An 18,103-nucleotide genomic window follows, 5' to 3' on the forward strand; every position below is an offset into this window, starting at 1 on the left:
TTTGAGAGCTGATATCTCAAAAACCGTTCACTTTAAGAAAAATGTTTTTAGAAAACTTTATATCATTTTAAAGACCTTTCTATTGATACCCACACGGGTATGTACATCGAAAAAAATTTCATCCCTCAGTTACATGTATGGGGGGCCCCACCCCCAATTCTTTTTTTTACTATTTAGTGTCATATTTTTGTAGCGGTTCATACAACACATATTCCCATCAAATTTCATCACTGTAGTACTTATAGTTTCCGAGTAAATCGGCTGTGACAGACGGACAGACGGACAGACGGACAGACGGACAGACGGACATGACGAAACTATAAGGGTTCCGTTTTTGCCATTTTGGCTACGGAACCCTAAAAATTGAAAAATCTTTTAAAGATGAATCTAGTTATAAAAGTACCTATACATTTATTCATATAACAACCATCACTAAAATGCAACGATGACTCATAAGCGATAAGCCAGTTTTAATATGCCACATAAAGCAGTATTTATATCAATCATAATATTATAGTGAAATACATAAAAAGGGCAATCTGTCCACATAATCGTAAAAACTGAAGTTCAAACGAATTCAAGTGCAGATCTTTGATTGCTCAACACTGGTTATCAATAAACGATAAGTTTATGTGTTAACATTGTTTAAGTGAAAAATTAACTGGAAAACTGTCAACAAATATTCCTATGGTTACACAGGTACAAAGTCCTTTGATTAACTTATAAAAATAAAATTTAATACACAAAATAATACTTAAAATCATAACAAATGTGACTTCAATTAATCTACACTTACATAAACAATGATTATTATAATAATAAGCTTATCTTAATGCATTTTAAACGCATACACCTCAATTTTTTTGAAGATATAAAAGTCTTTAAAAATTAAATGCCCAAAAATATTGGACCCATTGTAACATTAGGTTTATAACTATCCAAAAAATATGGTGGGTTATCTTTTATATGTATATTAGTAAAACATTTAAAAATATACATGGCATATATTATTTTGTAAGTATATTGTTTGGTTATCTTATGTACAAAAGGTAAGTATGTGATAAATTCACAAAACATTTTATAAAAATACGTTAAGTATGTTGTATATAACTCTCCGGAGATATAATGTAACTACGTTTTAAATCCATTCGATTTTAAGTCAGATATTGAAATATAGGCACACAGAGAAGGCACTTATAAAGCTATAGCAAGCAATATAAAACTTCCAAAGAGATAGACTATAGATTTCTCTATGGATCTTATGTTTCATGGATATTATATTGAGATCTTTATATAAGTCTCTCATTAGGAATAACTTCCTTTACAATGGTTAAAAACAACATAAACTATCCATAATCCATGATAGGTGCTCAAACCATAACTAGTTCTTAAATATTTGTGTTATGAAATTTTGATAAATGTTGGTTTGCTCACTAAAAAGAGTTACTAAACTTAGAAATAGTCAATCAATACTTTGATCCTAAACAGAAAAACTAGAATAATCTTAAACAAAGACTGAAATAGGTTTTGACACTGGCATCTTTCATATTTAAGATTTATTATTATTTAAGTATAGAAAACCAGGTCAATATGTTAGTGGAGTTGTTAGTAAAAGATCTTACATATTACTGTGGTGGCAGCCCTCTCTTCCACGCCTTGTACTTCAAGTATGCATCAAATCCATACGCTATGATTGCGCATAGACCGAAGAACTGAAATAGAAGAATGTTGATTAATGTTTAGTTAGGTATTACTTAAGTAAGGTATTTTGTTCATAAGAAACATATTTACAACTATTTATGTTTATTACAAATTCTCACTATGTCCGTTTCCCCTAAAACAACTGTGTAATTAGAAAATTGAAATTAAAAATAAACATACTAACTAAAAAGTTCTCTTAAACTGACAGTCATGTTTTTGGCGAATTTGAGACTTAAAAAGTAAAAATATTGAACCAACTTACCCCAACGGCATATCCCACACTTTCCCCAATAGTTGAGGCAAATATTGAACATCCGATATACGTCAGACTCATGAGGATGCAGTATGCAAACTCTAGCTTATACCATGGCCACCTGTCGAACTTCTCCACAAAGTGGAACGTGTACATGAAGAGAAGTCCTGCGGTTATTATAATACCGACCCAGTACAGTATATTGTAGAAAATTGCTGACACCCATGACCAGGATATTTTGATGCATATAAAACCTATGAAATTACATGCCTGAAAAAAGGTACATTTTAAGCTGACAGAAAAATACACTAAATAAATCTTAATCATGATGATCCTATGTAAAAAATTTGGTATCAACAGGAAGGAAATGTATGTTTAAAAAAGCCACCATGCATAAATAGTCAAAGAATACAAATAATTTAACCCATTGTATGTCAATGCGCAGATAATACATGAGACACAATTGATTTTCTATTATAGAAGTTTCTTACCAACTGAACAAGTTTGAGTATCCCCGGCACAGTTTGCACATAGCCCTTGTCAAACCTGACTATTTTTGAGGGTCGCTCCTGCTGCGGGGCCTCTGCGTTGTAATTCATTTTGAGCTAATACCTGAAATTATAAATAGTTCAATGAAAAGGGTTGCTTGATAATTTTATTCAGCGAGATTGATTGTGGCAGTTTGAAGTAGGTGTACTGACTAATGCAACTAATCTGATAACAAAACCAATAGAAGTACTTTATAGTATTTAAATAGCACCAGCTTAACTAATTCCATGAAATAGAAATACTTTTATTTTATGATTTTGATGCACTTACATTGAATTTTCACAGTCATGTGATAAAACATCCAGTGACCTTACTACTTGCAACACAACATAGACAAAATGTTTTTGATACATTCGAAAAATACCTAGCTATGGTGACCACCCAGCCTTCGGCCCTAGATTAAGTCTGTACGCACACATGTATAATGTGCTGACTATAATTTTAAGAACTTAGGTAGATAAGTCGCCCCACCGGAGATGTCGCGCCGAGATGGGTCAGACAGTAGATTAGTTTTTTCAACAATTAAAAGTACCTCAGAATCGGTAACACGCTTTTAATTTGTCTCCCGAAATTCCTTAGTAGTAATACTTAGTAATTTCAATAGTTTCCCCGCTCCGGAAACAAGAGTGGCGCAGCCGGTAGGATTTCGCTGTTATATTCCTAAATTCTTCGCGGTTTTAAATTCGTCGCGTGTCTCGAGGACGAGCTGCACGATAGCTGTGGGAATTTAAGGACGAGTGAAATCCGACGAACCAAATAAATTACTCTTGGTGCGTGTGGGCAAACAAAGGAATACCAAGGATGAGAGTAGCAGCTGGCTGGTGAGTGATTTTTTCGCCAATCCATGTTCCTCTATCCCCCAATACTTAATACCTACATTATTTTGAGATTAAACCTCTCTCATTATAACGTGTTCATTTAGATTATTGGCTTATCTCATTGTGTTCTATAAATAGAACCGACATAGAGTAGTTAAACTTTCAGAGACGCCAATTAATTGTTATCTCAAGTGTATTCTTTGCATTGATATTTTTATAAATGTGTTTTATTAAAAGTAATAAGTAAAGTGTATGTAATTCTACACCTAATATAAAAAAATATATATTTTATACATTAATATTTTTAATTTTATTACCTAAACTATTACATACATTTTGCGTCTAATTATTTTCTGATTTACGTGTGTTATGTTTGAATTGTGTTATCTTGTGTGTTTCATAGCATAGTCAATTGTACTCTCACGAATTGTTTTATCTGTTCCGTTCTCTACTCTGTGAACATGATGACTTCAGTGACTATTGAACAAATACCCAAAGAAATTATTCAATTAATACCTTTGTATAATGGTGATAAAGACAGTTAAATCTTTATTTGCGAAAGTGTCAGTATGTCCTTGACCGATATAAGGGTAGCCACGAACAAAATCTTTACGTTTATAATGTTTTAACTAGTCGATTGAGAGATGACGCCGCAGCGCTCTTATCAGAACGTGAAGATATTGTGACATGGTCTGCTTTTAAAGATCTACTTATTCAACATTTTGGAGACCCGCGTAGCGAAGCGTGCATTAATATCGAATTAGAATCCTTAAAATTAAATCCGGTGAAAGTTATTTAGAATTTTGTAATAGAATCCAAAGTGTTCGATCATTATTGATGTCCAAGGTCAACATGATTGAGGATACTGATTTGAAGAGTGCAAAGACAATTATTTATAACAATACGGCCTTGAATGTGTTCTTATACAATCTCCCAGAGAATATGGTTCGTATTGTAAGGCTTAAGGCACCCTCTAGTTTAGAAGCGGCCTTGAGTATAGTACTTGAGGAAGTTAATTTCTTAGAGCAGTATAATACTAGGAATCGCATTTACGGTCAATCTAGCAGTTTCGGATCAAAATTGGTAATGACGCCAGCGGATACAAACCTTTATTGCCAAATAATATTACCACACCTAAATTTAATTTCGGTATTCCACAGAATAAATTCAATCAGCCCCAAGGTCAATTACCAAATGCATTAACATCACGCCCCAAGCCTGGGTACTTACCCCAATCTCAACAATTTGGGTACAGGCCACCCCAACAATTCGGGTACAGGCCACCTCAACAATTCGGGTATAGGCCACCTCAACCATTTGGGTACAGGCCACCCCAACAATTAGGATACAGGCCACCGCCACAGTTTGGCTATAAACCGTTGCAACCTCAGCAGTTTGGTTACAAATCCCCCAATAATTCTAATACCCCACAAATACTAAAACCTCAAACGCAAACTACTGATGTGTCTATGCGAACAGCCCAACCTAAATCGAATGTACCACAAGGTTTCAATTTAAATGAATTGTCTGCTGACGACTATGAGCCTTATTACAATAACTATTACTCTAACTATGACGATGACTATTATGGTGACTCAAATGAAATTAATTATCATGACGAGACTCATGTTGACTATGAATTACAATCAGAAAATGAAATTCAGGCACTGGATTTTCAGGAGAGTGCCTCGACGGACAAGAAATCTTAGAATTAAATTTTGACTCTAATTTAGAGCTACCGTATATTTATGTAGAAGAGATAGACGCAAAATGATGATAGATACTGGTAGTATGAGATCGTTCATTGGTCCTACAAAAGCATATGAGTATTTTTACGACTATATACGTAATGAAAATTTTCAGGTGGTTAGTACTCATGCTACTAGTAGACATAATGAAGTAATAGAAATTCCTCTTCTACCTACCTTTGTTAGTGACGATTGGCATAAGTTCTATGTATACGAAGTAGATCCACGGTATGACGGGCTTATAGGTAACGACCTTTTACAGCAATTAGGTGCAATTATTGATCTAAAAGAACGAATCTTAAAAACGAATTCCACTTGTATTCCAATAATCAATAATAATTTAAATTATAAAATTACTGTACAGCCACGTTCAGAACAACGATTTAAATTGCCAGTAGATCAATATTCAGGTGACGCTATTCTTGACTACCAAGAATTTCGAAATGGACTACGAATGCCTAGTGCTTTAGTAAACTGTGATAGTGGATACGCATTTACAGTAATTCAAAACACTTCAGATTGCCCAAAACAACTGACTATTTGCCAACCTTTCACAGTAACGCCATATGAAAATACAGAATACAACATTAATTTTACTACGACCAATACTCCTCTAGAAATTGACAAATTACTTGAAGAAAATTTAGATAAATTAAGACTCGATCATACCAATGGCGAAGAACGTGAGAAAATTTATGCACTTTGTAGGGAATATAAGGACATATTCTACTGTGACCAAATCCCCCTTACGTTTACTAATCAGGTTAAACATCACATACGTACCAAAAATGAAGATCCTATATACATTAAACCCTATAGACAGGCACCTTTCATCCAAAACGAAATAAATAATCAGGTAGAAAAATTACTTCATGAAAATGTTATACAAGAATCTCATTCCCTTGGAGTGCTCCAGTTCACCTTGTCCCTAAAAAGAAGGATGCGTCTGGTGAAATTAAATACAGGATGGTAATAGACTACAGACGACTGAATGACATAACCATAGACGACAAATACCCCCTACCTAATATTAATGACCTTTTCGACAAACTAGGAAAGAGTGTGTACTTCACCACATTGGATCTAGCAAGCGGCTACCACCAAATAGAAGTAGAAGAGAAGGATAGACAGAAGACAGCTTTTTCGACGCAAAATGGCCATTTTGAGTTTCTCAGAATGCCGTTTGGACTTAAAACCGCTCCTGCTACCTTCCAACGGACCATGGATAATATTTTGCGTGGTCTGCAAGGACTCCACTGCATGGTATACTTGGATGACATAATAATTTACGGAAATAGCCTTGACGAAATGATAAATAAATTAAGAATTGTATTTGACCGACTTAGAACAACTAACATGAAAATTCAATTAGACAAATCTGAATTTTTACGCAAAGAAGTGCTCTACCTTGGACACACTATAACTAAAGACGGGCTAAAGCCTAATGACGACAAAATAAACGCTGTATTGAATTACCCGTTACCAAAGACAACGACAGAGATTAAGAGCTTTCTTGGACTTGTAGGTTACTACAGACGTTTTATAAAAGATTTTGCAAAAATTACTCAACCATTGACAGCCTGCTTAAAAAAGCGCAACAAAATTGTTATTGACCAGAAATACATAGACGCATTTAACAAATGCAAGGAACTCCTGACACATGCCCCACTGTTACAATACCCTGACTATGACAAAACATTTATACTGACGACCGACGCATCCAATGTCGCTCTAGGCGCTGTGCTGTCACAAGGACAGATTGGCAGTGACAAGCCCATTGCGTATGCTAGTCGTACCCTCAGTGATACAGAATCACGTTATAGTACCATCGAACGTGAACTGCTCGCTATAGTGTGGGCAGTAAAGCATTTTAGGCCCTATCTGTACGGTAGAAAATTCTATATATATACTGACCACCGTCCCTTAACTTGGCTCCAATCTCTTAAAGACCCTAGTAGCAAACTCACACGTTGGCGGTTACGTTTGCAAGATTACGACTTTGATTTAATTCACAAAACGGCAAACAAAATACAAATGCAGACGCTCTGTCCAGAATAAAAATCAATGCCTTACTCACAGACGACGAAAATCAGTCTCTAGCAGTTAATATTGATGAGAAGGAAGATAAAAATCTAAATGAATGTGCAGATAGTAAAGGTTCATCAACAGTAACGATATCTGATTCTAGTCGAACTATGACCTGTAGTCCTATAGATTTTTCCGACAATATTAGAGAAGTTCACTACGATACAAATGAGTATCCAATACGATCAGTGTCCAGTAAGTCGAACGAAACCGTTCATTCCGCTGTAGAATTAGAATCAACCGGTATACCTATTTTACATGAGGCGATCGACACCAAGCCGAATCAAATCTTAATATTTTCATGGTTTAAAAATCAAATGCATGTTAAGAACCTGTCACGTGACAAACAAAAGATATTAGAAGTTTTCCTGCCAAAAGATAATCCGCAATTAGTAAAGGACTTTTTAAAGGAATACATACAGCCAAAATTAAAATATTTCATTTATTTTGAGGAGAATGAACATCGGAAACTATTTAGCAATATAATAATTGAACTATTCAGAAAGGGAACTATTAACCTATTTGAATGTACAGAAAGAGTTATTTTGTAGAAGATGAAGGAGAGCAAAAGGCACTTATACTTAAACACCATGAAGGAAAGACCTGTCATAGAGGCATAAAAGAAACGCTAGTTAGGCTCCGTAGAAATTATTATTGGAATAGAATGCAGGAAACTGTAACAGCCGTCATAAACAGTTGCGATGGGTGCCGTAGAATGAAATATGATAGGAAACCCATCAAACCTATATTACAACTAACACAAACCCAAGACGCGCCTTTTCAAGAGCTATTTATAGATCTTTTTAGTATAGAAGGTAAAACTTATTTAACTATAATTGACGCATTTAGCAAATTAGGTCAGGCAATCGAAACTCAGGAAAATCAACTCCCGAAGTAACTAGAGCACTGATGAAATATTTTTCGTATTACGGTACACCCAGAAGAATAAGCTCAGACCCCGGAACCGAATTTAATAATGAACTAATTAAGGAATTTTTGAATTTACATAAAATTGATTTCCACATTGGAACCCCTAATAACCCCAATTCAATGGGTCTTATTGAGAGGTTCCACTCCACTATAATAGAAATTTACAGACTGGCCAAATACGAAAAACAATGTACTGATGCGGCTTCGGTTATGACTTATTCTGTTCTGGCATACAATCACACTATTCACTCAGTCACTGAACTTGCACCATTTGAAGTTGTCTTCGGACATACCGACTCAAGCAGTCCGTTTAGCATAGAATTAGAAAAACGTTATTTCCAAAAATTAGTAAAAGATCATGCAAAAGAATAAAACATTATACGAACACTTAGCAGACAAAATGGTTAATATTAAAGAAAAGAATAGAGAGAGTAAGGGTGGTGAAGGTGAAATAAAGTTTAAAAAAGGAGAAATTGTTTTCGGTAAAGACATAAATAAGCGTAAAAGTAAGGATAAGCCCCGATATATAAAAGCTGTAGTAACAGGCAAAGCAGATAAAAATATTTTACCTATAAAAATAGGAGAAAGGGATACCAAAATTCCTATTAAAAATATAAAACGTCCTCCACAGGTGCGGCATATTATTGATGACAGTCACGATGCTGTCGCTGGCCCTTCATCTGCAAAATCTTGAAGGTAATCCAGGAGTTTTACCGGTGAAACAAGGTCATGCATATTTCCAAACTGATCAGTGGACTATTGTAAAGATCATCAGCCTAGATCAAATTTATACTGACCTTAACTACATCTCTACCAACTATCAAGCGCTTTGTAATTTAATTGATTGGAATGCATCATACTCACAAGAAATTATGACTATTAAAATGCATACAGATTCCATACGTGATTTAACTGTAGAAAAATACCAACAGCTTATACCATCCAAACGATCTAAACGAGGACTCATTAATCCACTGGGCTCTATTATAAAATTGTTACCGGTAATTTGGATCATGATGATGCGTTGAAGTATGATAATCTCATTTCTAAATTGAATCAAGGTCAAATCACTATATCTAAAAGGTTAACATTGGTCTCTAAAATGTTTGACAGTTTTATTAATGCCACTGAAACTATTGAACAGAATACAATTAACTTCCATAACAGGTTAACTAAAATTGAAACATTAATTAAAGATTTAACTGCTCAGCAAAATAGTTGGATTTTTCTGACGTACTTAACTGGGTTGTTCAATGTTTTCATGAGTAACTTTCGTACTATATTTATTAGATTAAGTGAAATCGAAACTGCACTTGCATTAAGCAGAGTCTCTATTTTACATCAATCAATTGTTAATTCTTCAGAACTTTTATATCATCTTAAATTAATATCCGAATATGAAAGCTTAATATATCCTCCCGAAGCGAACTTGTTAAAATAGAAGAGATTATATGTGTTAAATCATTTATTAAAAGTAATCAAATAACGTTTATAATGGAGATACCACTTACCGATAATGTTACTTATAACTATTATAAGATTTACTCCCTACCAATTTTCCATGACACCGAAAATAAGACCCTAGCTATTTTCCCCAAATACCCTTACCTATTGGCGAAAGAAAATAGATACTCACCAATCGCAATACCGTGTAGACCATTCTCTGCCGGTGCTCGCTTCCTCTGCACTGCAGACAACAGGATCCCCTTCTATGAACTTACCTGTGTCGAACAGCTTATGAATTTCGAAAACGACCTTACCCTTTGCAAACAACATCCAATAGAAATCGAACAGGTCAGAGTCCAACAAGTCGCTAACAACAACTGGATCCTGTATAGTGAAGAGAAGACCACACTAACAGAACGATGCAAGGATGAGACCAGTAGACAATTGGTATTTGGTACTTACCTGATGACCATCGAAGAACCCTGTGAGGTGGAGATTCATGGCATACACATTAATCATCGTATCTTCATAGAGTCCGATGTGGTGAAAAGAGTACCAATCATCGCCTTACCTCAGTTACGCACTAACGCACAGCTATCCAGTACACGTGCACTTGATATGAAGGGCATAAATCTAGACGAAGTGAAATATATGGCGTATTCGTTAAAACATAGTGAAGTGATCGAAAGTGTTTTGATAAAGGGACAGTAGCTTCAGTGCGTCCTTGGTGTACGTGACCTTAGGTTTAGTTATTTTAAGTATTTTGTATTTTCCGTTTATGTTGTTCGGCTCAAATTGCTGAAATACACGTGTTTCAAGAAAAATTATCGGAACCAATCTAAAATCGATTCTCCCGATAATTTTCCTCTTAAGGTCGGAGGAGCTATGGTGACCACCCAGCCTTCGGCCCTAGATTAAGTCTGTACGCACACATGTATAATGTGCTGACTATAATTTTAAGAACTTAGGTAGATAAGTCGCCCCACCGGAGATGTCGCGCCGAGATGGGTCAGACAGTAGATTAGTTTTTTCAACAATTAAAAGTACCTCAGAATCGGTAACACGCTTTTAATTTGTCTCCCGAAATTCCTTAGTAGTAATACTTAGTAATTTCAATAGTTTCCCCGCTCCGGAAACAAGAGTACCTACCTGTTTGATAATGTTGACAACTGAATATTTAGGCTAAAATTTCCTTCCTGCTTACTGTTTACTAAAGTACAGTGATGGATAGGTGTACTAAATTAAAGCTCGTGTAAAGTGGCAGGTAACGCCCTTACATATGTGAATTGAGTTTTAGAGTTGATTGCGACAAAAATAAAGGAAATTTAAGGAAAATAATAATTTATTTACCTCTGCGGTGTCCGTTCTGAGCAGTCCAGATTTCACGACCCTCCGGCTATATCTTTCAAGCTGTCTGTATAGGATATAGTCGTTCCTCGTTTTTTCTGGGTTCAGGTCAATTAGGGCACATTTTATTAATTCTAAAAGAAACACACTCATTAAATTAAGTGTCATCAATTAAAATTATTGAATGAATGTGATAATCTCTGCTTGCTTAGGGATTTTGACAGCTTTGGAAAAGCGAGACAGCAAGCAAGCAGCTAGCACGCGTGAAGAAACGAGAGAGAAAGACACGATTTTTGACATTAACATACCGTGATGACGGCGCGCGCGTTCAGAATCGCCAATTCTTTATTATTTATTTGCTATCATAAAATGGTAGCATATTGGGATTAATTCAAGTTGTAAAATAGTATCAATATGGAATCAACAGTGCGCAGCTTGTTTAATAAGCTTTACTGTCTTTTTTTGAGTTACCAAGAGGTACCAAGTCAGGGCTGATAATCACGTCCAATAGTCTGTGTGGCAGGGGGCTCGTGGGAGAAAATGAATTCAAATGAAAAAGAACCACTGACTGCCACTGAGTAAGGGAAGATGAGATGAGCGGTAAAGTTCCGCGTCCCCGAACATCCCCGAATAAGATGCAATGCTTTCTTTGGAAATTTTCCGTTATCCATATTTTATATTTTTTAGTCTGCCTACGATGGTAGGAATTGGAGTCTGTGTGTAACGGAGTCTTTGAAACGTCGCCCTTCTGCTTTCTGTGGATTTTCGTTATCTGTGGTGACGTGCGCCCAAGGCCGGAAGGTGTGCGGTTCTTCGTTATCGAAAATAAATTATTTTATTATTTTTCTATAACTTATCTTAACATGCGATAGTTCCGTGCGAAATACGTTACTTAAGTTTTAGAGCGTTCGTGTGAAATTTTCGCATTTCAACGGCAACATATCTGTGAATTAAAGCGACTGGGATAGGGAATCACCGGTTCCCGACGTAAACATTTGAATTTCTTGGATTTCTTCATGTGTGATGGGAGATAGTGACTGGAGACCGTTTATTTACGGCGGCCTTGCGTCGATCGTCGCCGAATTTGGTAAGGGAACTCATAATTTATTACTATTTGAACATAACCTTAAAACGTTATATCACTTGGGATTTATACACCGTGTTTCTAATATATAAATATATTATAGTCTCCTACAGCTAGAGCATCTTCGTTGATGTAATAAAAATGCACTGAAATCATATATTTTTTAAATAATCAAAGTTTTCCCCGAATTGTATACTGAATGGATGAAATAATTCTTCTTAGAATCTGTTATTCCAGTAAGAAAATAACCTATTTTTCATTTAACTGTGATAAGCATTTGCGTCTTTTATTTTAGAATGCTTATTACAGAAAGCAATAACTATTTTGATACTAATCAATAACTAATTGACAATTATTTATCTTTTACAATGCTTGAATTGTCTTATCATTTTTAACTTCTGACCATAAAATTAATAAAGTCAACACACTTATTTGCCCCATAATATACTGTTTGAATGATAAGAAAACAACAAGAATTTATCTTCTTATTTTAGAGTTTCGATAAACACTCATAAAATGCCAATTAAGTAAAGTATTCAAAGTCTTGCAAGGAGAATATGTGTAAAAATTAAGGATTTTTGTCCATAGCAATATGATTTAATTATTTACTGCAAATCCAGTGCCATTTCTTATTTAATTTTCTTTTACTTGACCAGATTTTCCTCTATTCAAGATGGCATTACTGAACAAAACAGTTAACATTCTAAATCTTGTAACTACCTAACTTTGCTGTATGCATTTTAATTAAAACAGACTTTGTTTAATTTCAGGTACATTCCCAATAGACACAACAAAGACTCGTCTGCAGATCCAGGGTCAGAAGATAGACCCTCGCCATGTGGAGCTCCGATACACGGGCATGGTCGACTGCTTCGTCAAGACTTCCCAGCAGGAGGGGATCAAGGCATTGTACTGCGGGTGAGTTTTAGAATTTAGCTACGTTAAGATGTACAGCTTTTAAAAGCAGTTGGAGAAAACAATTTCTTTAGTTGTTTACTCTTTAAAGCTTCAGGTAAAATCTATAGTCTATAGTACCCTGAGGGCTCCAAACTACTGTACCAAAGTGAAAAATTGTTGCAGTGTTGGCAAGTAACCTTAATCCCTTAGTAACATAGGCCATATTTAATCCACACAGTAGTTCCTACAAGACAAGTGAAACAAAGGGAAAACAGCTGGTTGTTAATATGAAAGGAGAAAATAAGGCAATAAACTGTTTTGTTTTCATCATATTGTTGTTATTGTTTGTGTGATCTGATGATTGTGTCTATCTTATGTGCAATAATTAATTGAACACATTTATTGACCAATTGTATTGATAAGGGTGAGTCTCAGCAAAATAATGTACTTGCATCAGCTGGAAAACAACTTATGACAACAATCAGCAATATTTCTTGATTGTATTCATCATTCGGATTAATACATATGATTATGAGAATATTCTTAATTTGGTCTTTGATAACCCTTGGCAGTTCGGTAGGTCAGTCTACAATTAATTAATGAAAAGAGACTGAAAACTTATATGCACTGCCTTATATCATACGCAAAATCGATCAATACTGATTGTAACAATATCATTGTTTGGATTGCTGCAAATAGATATTCTGATATATACCAGTTCGTACTAGAGACCCCCGTTGCATATATCGAATATCGATAGTGATCATTGATAAACGCGCCACACGACTCAAGCGCACAATCGCTTTTGTTAATCGTTATGCGTGCAAAATCGAGTGCAAAACCTCTACAGTACGCAATATATTAAATCATTCGATAAGCTGCCTATGCCATTGTTTTTGTGGCATTTCTTTATCTACCACCCCATGTGTAAACATGGCGTTAATGCGTGGGTCGTGCGCTTGTGTGCGTTATTTACGTTAGTCTTACTAAGATAGGAATAACAAATACCTACTTAATTTTCTTATGTTAATTCGGTGCCAAGATGTCACTATAAGTCATTGAGCTAACGTCCTTTAGTTTAGGGAAAAAATACTATATTTATTTTGAATGTCTTCTTATACTTTGTGTCTCATTGTGTTAATTAATCAAGATAATGGTGAGCGTGGAAATTGCCTGATTTTTTATATCAATCGTATGTTGTTGATATGCAAATTCCGCGCTATCAGGCATTGTATCGTGCCCTTGTACCGCTATCTATGTCGTTTATATTTGCGAATACCAAAGACCTACTTAAGGGAAACTATTAATTTCGACGATGTTCGCGATATCGCGGGTTTTGCCCTGTTTCGTACAAACAATGAAGATGAATTATTATCAAAACTAGGGTTTACCTATCACAGTTGCTACGTGCACGTAGTATTAGGACATTAACAAAATGATATGTTATTTTTAACTTACGATGCATATCATCATAATAATTAAGGTTACTTCAAAGTAGGACATTTATAAATAATGTTATCTAGAAGACATGAATCTGAGACAATATGACGAGCATAAACTTGGCGAGCGCTCAAGTGTGTGAGGAGAGTAAGTTCACAAGAATTCCAGTTTTTATTGCTAATTACTATTTTTTATGTCGTTTTGTTCAATTAAATGTTCGTTGCCAAAGTTTTTCTGCTCATCAAACCTACGTAAAAGGCTGTACCTACTTATTTTTAACAGCATACAAATATTTCTTCGGTGTACCTATCTTATTCATGTTTTACTTTAGAATATTTTACATAGTTATGAGGAAAACGTATACCCAGAATTACGACCCACTCACTTTGCGGTCAAAAATATCAAAAATGATACGATGTTTCACAACAAAAACAACCACTTATTGCAGTAGAAATTAAAAGGGGGAAAAATACTTATGGCTCTTTTTCCTCAGCATCTGGCCAGCTGTCCTCCGACAAGCGACCTACGGCACGATAAAGTTCGGCACATACTACTCGCTGAAGTCCTGGATCGCGGCGAACCGCGCTGATGGTGGCTCCATCGAGCACCTCCCCACCAACACCTTCTGCGCGGCCTTCGCAGGAGGCCTGTCCAGTGCCATAGCAAACCCCACTGATGTGCTTAAAGTTAGGATGCAGGTGAGTTGAGGATGATGGTAAAAGACAAAAATAATTAAGACTAAAACAACAAACATAAAAAGGCGTTATGAATATTTTTTTAATAGCCTCTAAATGTGTTTGAAGGAAGAAGCAGAAATAATGCGTTTTATTACGGCAGTCGAAGTAGATATTTTCTTCCCAAAAGATACAACATAGCCTTAAGCTGTTGATCTTTCTCCGGTCTTGCCACCCTGCGCATACGGTAGTGCCCTACAATATGTCCTGCGTAGTTAGCTGATTTCCTTGGAGAACAGCAACCATGAATGGACTTAGCTCTGGATGGCACAGTTAGCTTAATACCCAAACATTCTCGGTCAGGCGACGAGAAGCGCGGTCTGGTCCGCTGCTTCGGCGAGATCTACCGGCTGGAGGGGGTGCGCGGGCTGTGGCGCGGCGTGGGCGCCACGTCGCAGCGCGCCGGCGTCATCGCGGCCGTGGAGCTGCCCGCCTACGACGCCTGCAAGAAGCGCCTCACGCCCGCGCTCGGCGACTCGCCTCTTAATCACTTTGCGTCCAGCCTCATCGCCAGTCTAGGGAGTGCTGTGGCTAGCACGCCGCTTGATGTTATACGGGTATGTAGTATTTTTTGAATTGAGAGCTTTTAAAGAGTTATCGGGAAGTCGGGAAGGGAATGCACCATTAACGTATCTTACTTGCCCAAATGTAGTTGATAGTGGGACATGTTCCCCACTAAAATATGTCGCATATCATTAAACATCAACTTCTTTGAAGTTACAGTTCCCTTATATGGAGGTTTTGAGTGTATTAAATATTAGATCATTCATTGATCTAGTGTGGATTGCTGTTATTTACAGTTGACGTTTATCTGTTTCAGACGCGGCTAATGAACCAAAAAAAATTGAAAGGTCAGGTGGTCAAGTCTACTGAGACGATATACAAAGGCACGATAGACTGCTTCCTACAGGTACGTGCTCATTACTATTTCCGTTATATTTATAACTCACTATTCTGCTATAATTTAAAAGCTAAAATGCATAGACCAAATCAAGTAACTTTATCCAAAATCAAACAATTTATTTTCCCCCAGTAATGGAGTTTCCAACAAGTATCTAGAGTAGACATATTTTTACATACAACAAATTTTACATTTTCATACAGTCTTAAAAATATTTTTAACTTTTTCTTGATCCATATTTTTATCTCAATCCTTTGGCCGAGCTCTGAATCTTCTACCTTATTCTCTGGCAGACGGTCCGCAACGAGGGTTTCCTGGCACTATACAAGGGCTTCGTGCCGACATGGCTGCGCATGGGACCTTGGAACATCATCTTCTTCCTCACCTACGAACAGCTCAAGATCCTCTACTGAACTGTGACCTAGTCATATTGCCTGGGAAATGTATATGGTGGCATTGCTGAATGATTATGATTATTCAAATGACCAGATTTATTATTGCCCTATAGTGTAACGTTGACTCAACGTCAAAAATTTTGTTATACAAAAAAATTTTTATTAATAATACATCTAACTTAGAAGGTTAACTAACTGAAATGTGACTTAGAAAGCACATAAAGTATAAACTTTTAATAAAGGCTTATTCCATTCTTCCTTGGCAACATTTTTTCATACAGATTGTAAAAATGTGTTATTTCCCTATTCCAGATGATGACGCTGAATAAAGCTAGTCAGCGGGTCGAGATGAGTGAGCTTATTGTTCGTAGTTATAGCGACTGCACATAACTGATATACATACTATCTACCTATAGCTATACTATCCTCGTCACCACAAACAATAGACAAGTAGAAGTAGAAATATGGGGGTACACTGAAGACTTATTCAATCCCCTCCACTAGTAATGTTAGACCAATAGCGAATTTAGACCTTAAAACAGTCGATATAAAGCACCTTTTTGAATCAATGTACAGAATATAACGAAACTAGAAAGTATAGGTGTCGCTGCTTAATAGTAAGGGTTATTTAAAATTATTGAAAGAGCTTTTGTAGGTTATTTTATGTTAAAATCGTGCAGAAACTCGCTTTATTTATTGAGTTCCTTCTTAGATTTTAAGTTAAAGGTTTTGTGATAAGTTGTCATTGTATTATACAGAATTTTTAATATGCTAAAATTATGTTGAAGTTGGTTCAGTTGTTGGGAGATCTGTGTATAATACTGATGTACTATTTCCGATGGGATTTAAGCGTAAAAGTAGTGATGTCTACTCACTTAGTAATTAAGCGTAGTTTACACTAATCTGTATATTTTATACGTGTTGATGTTAATTGTTGACTTTTGTGAATGTTTATCTTCGAGAAATATCTTCGTATTTCTGATTGTTATGGCACACAAACGCTGTATGTGTGTACTTATGTAACCAACGCTAACTTGTATGACATTTAATGATGCTTTTAATTATAAGCTGTGGTGCAGAGTGTTGTGTCATTTTGTGGTTTGTGAACGGTAAGGACTGAAAGTCTAAAGCCTGAGATGATGATGATGATGTGGTGATGATAGACATATCATGAGCGAATGAGATTAAAGCACGCAGTGCTGACTTTAGACGAATATTATTGTTAATATTATCGGTTTTTGTACAGTTATTTTGTAGTTATTATGTGTTGATCTATGAGCCTTAAAGCCTTTTATATGTGATTGTATTGTCATAAACTGGCATGACTATGATCATAAGCTTGTAAAATAAATTTAATATTGAAGCCATAGAGAGATGGTTGTACAACTACACTGGCCATTAAAATATTTTCTATAGCGAGACATATAAAATGTTGCATTTTTAAATACATTGTATGATTTTGGGGTATTCTTGAACATTTTTGTAAATACAAACGATGAAGAGAAGAAAAGTGGTTGTAAAGAAAACTTTTAGATTTTAAGTAGAACATTTTTATTTATACAATGTTTTATTTTGAAAGTAACTTTTAATATTTTTATCCTTGTACGTTCAAAGTTCTTTTCTTCAAATAAAATTTCTATGTTTGTTAAATAAAGCATTTTTCCTTGATAAAGAAATAGATCTTTAAAATACTTTGGGCCAGCTCTCAGTTTTCCAAGGCTGTTTATAAGACAACATTTTAAATAATCAATACAAATTAAGCAAGTGTTGCCCAC

The 18,103-nt window shown here is 35.6% G+C and overlaps 2 protein-coding genes across 2 annotated transcripts; one reads left to right on the forward strand and one right to left on the reverse strand.

Annotated features, from left to right (window-relative positions):
• Positions 1-115: 115 nt before the first annotated feature.
• Positions 116-11,021, reverse strand: LOC135116989 (plasmolipin-like). Its single transcript, XM_064035106.1, has 4 exons — positions 10,881-11,021; positions 2,446-2,566; positions 1,964-2,224; positions 116-1,712 (listed from the first exon to the last, which is right to left on the reverse strand). The coding sequence occupies exons 2-4, from the start codon at positions 2,551-2,553 to the stop codon at positions 1,626-1,628; spliced, it is 456 nt and encodes a 151-aa protein (XP_063891176.1). The 5' UTR covers positions 2,554-2,566; positions 10,881-11,021; the 3' UTR covers positions 116-1,625.
• Positions 11,022-11,615: 594 nt separating this feature from the next.
• On the forward strand, positions 11,616-16,368 carry LOC135117022 (mitochondrial uncoupling protein Bmcp-like). The gene is made up of 6 exons (XM_064035331.1): positions 11,616-11,964; positions 12,732-12,879; positions 14,792-15,000; positions 15,336-15,589; positions 15,853-15,942; positions 16,227-16,368. The coding sequence occupies exons 1-6, from the start codon at positions 11,901-11,903 to the stop codon at positions 16,344-16,346; spliced, it is 885 nt and encodes a 294-aa protein (XP_063891401.1). The 5' UTR covers positions 11,616-11,900; the 3' UTR covers positions 16,347-16,368.
• Positions 16,369-18,103: the final 1,735 nt, after the last annotated feature.

This window comes from Helicoverpa armigera, chromosome 6 (assembly GCF_030705265.1).
Source record: "Helicoverpa armigera isolate CAAS_96S chromosome 6, ASM3070526v1, whole genome shotgun sequence".
In the NCBI taxonomy this organism is placed as follows: Eukaryota; Metazoa; Arthropoda; class Insecta; order Lepidoptera; family Noctuidae; genus Helicoverpa; species Helicoverpa armigera.

Excerpts from the sequence above, each read along its gene's own strand:
- LOC135116989 (XM_064035106.1), bottom strand. The coding sequence starts at position 2,553 with ATGAATTACAACGCAGAGGCCCCGCAGCAGGAGCGACCCTCAAAAATA. Across the intron at positions 2,225-2,445 it reads TACTCAAACTTGTTCAGTTG|GCATGTAATTTCATAGGTTT; the intron begins GTAAGAAACTTC and ends ACCTTTTTTCAG. Across the intron at positions 1,713-1,963 it reads GTGTGGGATATGCCGTTGGG|TTCTTCGGTCTATGCGCAAT; the intron begins GTAAGTTGGTTC and ends CTTCTATTTCAG.
- LOC135117022 (XM_064035331.1), top strand. The coding sequence starts at position 11,901 with ATGGGAGATAGTGACTGGAGACCGTTTATTTACGGCGGCCTTGCGTCG. Across the intron at positions 12,880-14,791 it reads ATCAAGGCATTGTACTGCGG|CATCTGGCCAGCTGTCCTCC; the intron begins GTGAGTTTTAGA and ends CTTTTTCCTCAG. Across the intron at positions 15,943-16,226 it reads CGATAGACTGCTTCCTACAG|ACGGTCCGCAACGAGGGTTT; the intron begins GTACGTGCTCAT and ends ATTCTCTGGCAG.